The 5929-nt window shown below is 37.8% G+C and overlaps 1 protein-coding gene across 2 annotated transcripts; it reads left to right on the top strand.

The window, feature by feature from the left end:
* LOC110266520 lies at window positions 282-855 on the top strand. 2 transcript variants are annotated; one of them, XM_021111375.1, is made up of 2 exons: window positions 282-648; window positions 729-855. In XM_021111375.1, exons 1-2 carry the CDS (start codon window positions 301-303, stop codon window positions 762-764), a joined length of 384 nt encoding a protein of 127 aa, XP_020967034.1. In that variant the 5' UTR covers window positions 282-300; the 3' UTR covers window positions 765-855. The 2 variants fall into 2 exon arrangements, with proteins under 2 accessions (XP_020967034.1, XP_020967033.1); XM_021111374.1 differs by having other exon boundaries at window positions 282-655.

The raw sequence follows: 5929 nt of genomic DNA, 5'->3' as shown, positions 1-5929 counted from the left end.
CGGGAAAAATCAGAAATAGAGACTGGTCCAGAAGAAGAGAAGGAGAGGGGGAAAGGATCGGCGCCGCCGGCTGGGTACTACCGCACGCGAGGAGCGCCGCCGTTGAAGCTGCCCCGTTCATCCCTGCCCAGTCGTGGTTCTGCCACCATCACCCCATTCCGTCGCCTGAGGAGTGTCACGAAGGCGAGAGAAAGCTCGTGCGCGCAGGGGAGAGGAAGGAGGAACTGGTTGGCCGCCGCACCTCGCCGTTGATCGCCATTGAACCGCGCTGGATCCAGAACTACGAACGTGAGGGGTGCGATGCAGGAGCCCGACGCGAGGAAGAGGGAGCATGCGTGCACGCGCAGGAGAAGGGCGACGCTGCTGTCACCGCCGTTGCTGAGCTGCGCCACCGTCAACCTTGCCGCAGTGTCAGTTGCCGTCCTCTATGGTAGAGCCAGAGAGAGAGAGTTCGGGAGCAGAGCAGACGAGAGAGATCTGAAGGTGTGCTGGGAGTTCAGCCACCGCGCCCGGCCGCCGTTCGCGTTGCCGGCGCCGCCTCCATCGGAACTGCCACCGTCAGAAAAGGGTTCTGGCCGCCAGGAGTGGTTCTGTGACTTCGGAGACCACCGTCGGAGCTTCTGGCTACTTCTGCTGTCGCCGGAAAAAGTTGCCGGTAAGGGTTTTAATTGTGGTTTCTGTCCTTTTTGAATTCCGAGAATACCGTAGTCACTGCGTGTTGGTTTCAGTTGGCGCAATCGGAAATTGTCGTCGCTGCCGCTTGAGGTGGCTGTCGGGCTGCCGTTGAACCGGTTCAGAGACCGCCGCTGTTCCGGTTCAGTTGTTCCTTCTTCATTCGGTAAGCGTTTTCGATTTGAAAGCTCTCTAGTTACTATTCTGGCTTCATACACTAAGGTTTTGCGGCATCAATTGCTATACGATTGAGTTTCAGTTGTTGTATGTTACGATTAAAGTTGTTGAGATTATTGCGAATGTGACTGGGAGCTGAGGTTTTGGTTGCCGTCAGTTCGGATTGAGGCGGAAAGGACTCTGTGAGATGTTTGGGTTATGGAATTGCGTTTTGAGGTAGGGGCGCTTTCCAAAAACTATATTTTTATATGTTGGAATTATTACATATGGATACTGATGTGAAAAATGTGTAATTGGTGATTGTATCGGCCTTATGTATTATTTGATTGACTCGAATGTTTATGGATGTTGGTTTGGCTGAGTTGTTGTGCGGCTTTGTGAAATGTAACGTTTTGAAGCTGATTCTTTAAATATTTGAAATCTAAGTTCAATCCGTTGAGGATTGATTTGAATTGAGTTGATTATTTTGATGATGTGAAAGATAGAATACTCTTAAAATTCAGCCTGGATTACTTTAATTGGCTTGGTTTTGGGACAAAGCTTTGTTACTGAGCCGTTTCTTTAAAGCTTTGGAAATGAGTTAAATCGGTTGATATTGAGTTGACTTTGAAATGGTTTTCTTGAGATATGCCACTGAGGCGACTGTTGAATTTAGCTTGCTTTGAATTTATTTCTGGTTTTGAGCTGTTGAAAAGGAATGAGAAACGGTTTAGTTGGGACCCGAACCGGGTGGCAAAAGTCCAAGTTTTAGGGGAGGTGCTGCCAAAATTTCTACAAAATCCTAGTCTTGTTTGAAAAGTTATTTAAAAAGGATTGGATTTGAGAAGTTGTATTATTTGATTTATTAAGAGAATATTTATATTTTCAAGCTTAATTTATTTAGTGAACTTTATGCCTTGAGTTTGACTTATTTAGAAATGAATTATTTTTACCGTTTGAATCAATGAAGGAAAGAATGATGCTCTAATATTGATTTCAATATAAAAATGAGCTTTTAGTGATTTCAAAGGAATCTAGACTTTTGATTGAGCAATTAAGTTTGAGGCATTTTGGAAGAGTTAGAAAAATGGGTTCCAAAAAGAAAACTGAAAGTGGTTTGATTCAAATGAACCGGTTCCTTTTCAAATGAGTTGATTTTTGGATCGGGTTGGAACTTGTGATTTTGTATGGTCGGTTTCATAATAAATTTATGATATTGATTTATGGCTGATTGCCGAATGAGTTATGGGCCGTATGGCTGACTATAAATTATGAATTTAAGCCGGATGGCTAAGATGGATGTTGATCCATGGCTGGAACTAAATGAATATATGCTTGAGATACCTGGGTAGTAGCAAGGGTTGTGGTTCGTTCCACTTGCTCCAGGTCAGAGACTGTGACGCCTGGGTAGTAGCGGTAGTAGTGGTGATTCCATTCGCTCCATGTTGAGCTTTTAAACACCCGTCTAGGTAGTAGCCGCAGTAGTGGTTATTCCACTGGCTCTGGGTTGAGCGGGTAGTAGCAATGGGGTTGTAGCTCAAACCTACTTGCTCCGCGATGGGTGTTTCTGTCCATGGTTAGCTACCAGGACGTGTCGGGTTGGCTATATCACCGACAGATGATATCATCAGCCACTAGGGACAAGCATGCATCATATGCATCTATATGACATTATTTGGGTGTGCATATTATACTTGGTTTGCCTATGTGATTAATTGCTAATTGTCCTACTTGCAATACCTGTTTGTTTGTGCTTGAACTTCCTATCTGTGTTTGCATCTGGGACTCTGTTGGTGTGTGGTGATTGGTTGTTGGATTGGATTGTTTGGGCCTAGGGCCGTGGTTGAATTGAGATGGACCGATGGTTGGTTTCGGTTTGGTGTTCCTGGTTTGGAAAAATATGAAAGGCTATTTTGGTTCAGTATAGATAAATCTTTTGAAAGGCTTTTGATGTTTTTGAGAATTGAACGGTTCCTCTTTCAGAAAAGATTTTCGACTTTACTTTTATTGAAAATCGTTGTTTTTGAAAAGAGGCATAAGACGGTTATTAACCACTGGTACAGTCTATCTTCACGTATCCTATTACAGTATTTCCTAAAAATCCTCTTCTGAGAACCCTTTCGAGGATGATGTTCTCACCTCCCTACATTTTTCCCCTTTCAGGATATGGGCGCAGAAGTCACGAGAAGTTTATTTAGTTGTTGAGATGCTCTGTATTGTTTTAGTTATGGTTTATTGAGCCCTCACCTTTATCTTGATATATTCTGTAAGAGGGATAGGAATTGTATTGGTTAATGCTTGTAAAGTCATTTATATATATTTATGTATATATATGGATGTACTCTTTATGAATTGTTGTAAGTTGTATGGTATTTATGGATGTACGTTATCGAACGAAAGTATTTTTGGGAGCGGTATCACGGTTTAAAGTTTTAAACAGGCTCATATTTTAGTATTAAATAGTATAAGTGTCGTCGTAATGTCCGATCTATCAGAGTCGCGCAGCCGGAAGCGTGAGCTTTGGTACTTAGGGTGTTACACAGTGAATCTGTTTTCCTCTTTACTATGGATTAAGGCACACAGGGCCAACTCTTGCGCGAACATGTTACACGCCTTGGAGAGAATCTACCAAATTCACATCCTTGTTAACTTTCATGACTTTCTTGACATCCACCATGGAAATGTAGGCCGTTGATGGGTAACCACCCTCGACATCCATTTTGAGGATGTAGTGGTGGTGGTGGATTCTAATTAGGATCTATTTCCTGTTTCTGCTAAAATTACATAAGAATAACAATTGTCAGTGCCAAAACTAAGATATATACATCGATTCATGAGTAACGGGATTGATGACTATAGCAGAATAAATGAAAGAAAGAAAGAAAAAGAAGGAATGGAAAAGGATTCAAGAATGAAAGAGGTTTTGGGTTCTGTTTCTTGATGTTCAAAGTAGTAAAGAATGAAGAAACGCCAGTGAGACAGAGGGAAAGTATGTTTTGGGTACTTCTTTCTTTCTCCTCCTAACTTGTTATTATAAAACTCCAAAAGTTTAACTTTCCCGCATTTAGTATCTGTAATATATCCTCAAATAAACTAATTCTATCCTACTATAAATATGTGAGTTATCCAAGTTATTTTGTCATAATGACTCCTATAATCCAGAGTAAAAAGAGATTAAATTAGAGGTAGTACAAGAAAGGGTAAAAGTGAATGACAGATTTGATATCATATGCAAAATATTCAAACAGAAGGTCAACTGATTACAGACTTCAAGTAAGGATAATTTTTTTGTAGGTTATTTGGATGTAAGTAACACTAACATAGAAAGAAGTTTTATATATGTATTGTAGATCTTTCAAAAAACCATATTTTTTAAATCTAGTATTTTGGTTTAATTTTGCAAATTTTTATTCATTAATAGATGTTTGCACCATCGAATTCCAAAAAAGAGGTTTAACGCATGCTCACATACTACTATTCATATATCCAGATTCAAAACTGAAGACTTTTGATGATATAGACAGGTTTATTTCTGCAAAAAAATTCCAATGAAATGAGGAGTCCAAAATTGTATGCAGCACTTGAAAAATATATGGTTCATGGACCATGTGATCACTACAATTGTCGTAGTTAGTGCATGATAAATGGAAGTTGTTCTAAATTCTTTCGTAAAAAATTTAGAGAGAGAACAATCATAGACGATGCAAGTTTTCCTAAATATACGAGAAGAGATGATGCTCGAATAGCAAAGAACAAAAACTTTGAAGTGGACAACTCTTTCATTGTTCCTTACAGCCCATCTCTACTTCTAAAATATGCCTATCATATCAATGTCGAGTACACTTTCCAAACTTTAGCCATAAAATATTTATTCAAGTATCTTCACAAAGGCAATGATAGGGTGACTACTGCATTCTACCAGAATGGTACATCATATGTTAATGAGATACGTAACTACACGGATTGTAGATGTATATCTGCGTGTGAAACAGCATGAAGGTTGTTTTCCTATCCTATTAAAATGAAGGAACTAACAGTTATCAGGTTGCCATTTCATTTGTCACATGATAAAAATGTGGTCGACAAAAATTCTGTCAACATCAATCAAGTACTTGAGAAAACTAATTTAAAAAGATCAATGTTGGAAGGATGGATGCAAGCCAATCATGATTTTAGTGATGCAAAAAACTTATCATATGTTGAATTCCCTACATGATTTGATTGGAATTCAAATAAATTAAAATGGACACATCGTCAATAAGGTCATGTTATAGGAAGACTATCTCATGTTCCTCCTATGAATAATGAAGAGTACTACCTCAGGCTACTTTTAAATATACAAAAACGATGCAAAAACTTTGAGGATATGAGAATAGTTCATGGGATTATGCACAGTTCTTTCAAATATGCATGCTATGCGCTAGACCTCCTTCAAGATGACAAACAATTCATACATGCAATTACTGAAGCATGTTCATTGGCATCTTCAAATTATTTAAGGAGGCTTTTGTTGTTTTACTTGCATCAAACAATATGAGTCAACTAGATATTGTGTGAAATAAACAATCAAGATAAATACTTATGAATTTTAGTAAATTTAATTACCTTTCTTTCATAACATTTTAATTACTTTTTCAAACAATTTTTTTATTCCTATAATATAATTGATATGAGGCTTTAATATATTCATAATAAAATTAACAGATTTGGCATTATCTGATGATCACTATAAAAAAAAAATCAGTTTTTTGTCATGCTTTTAAAGCGTGGCAAAAAAAAGTGTGGTGATAGACCTTTTTTTTGTAGAGATAAATAAGGAATACAACATTCGATAAAATAGAAGAGCTTCTTCAAATGAATGAGAAATCACATATTAGAGATTTTTCTAACAAGTTGTTTCCTTCAAAAGATTTAATTTCATGTATGGAAGAGAGAATCATAATGTATTTCATGGTGATAAAGAAGTAATTGTAAGTACATAAAAAAATTATAAATTCCTTGATGGAAAAATTTTAAATTATAAACATTAATGTTTGATTTAAAAATTACAATTAAAAAGATTTACTTATATACTAATAAAATTTAAATGGCTGATAAAGAA

This window comes from Arachis ipaensis, chromosome B09 (genome assembly GCF_000816755.2).
Source record: "Arachis ipaensis cultivar K30076 chromosome B09, Araip1.1, whole genome shotgun sequence".
Taxonomy (NCBI): Eukaryota; Viridiplantae; Streptophyta; class Magnoliopsida; order Fabales; family Fabaceae; genus Arachis; species Arachis ipaensis.
This window is presented reverse-complemented; position numbering and strand designations above follow the sequence as displayed.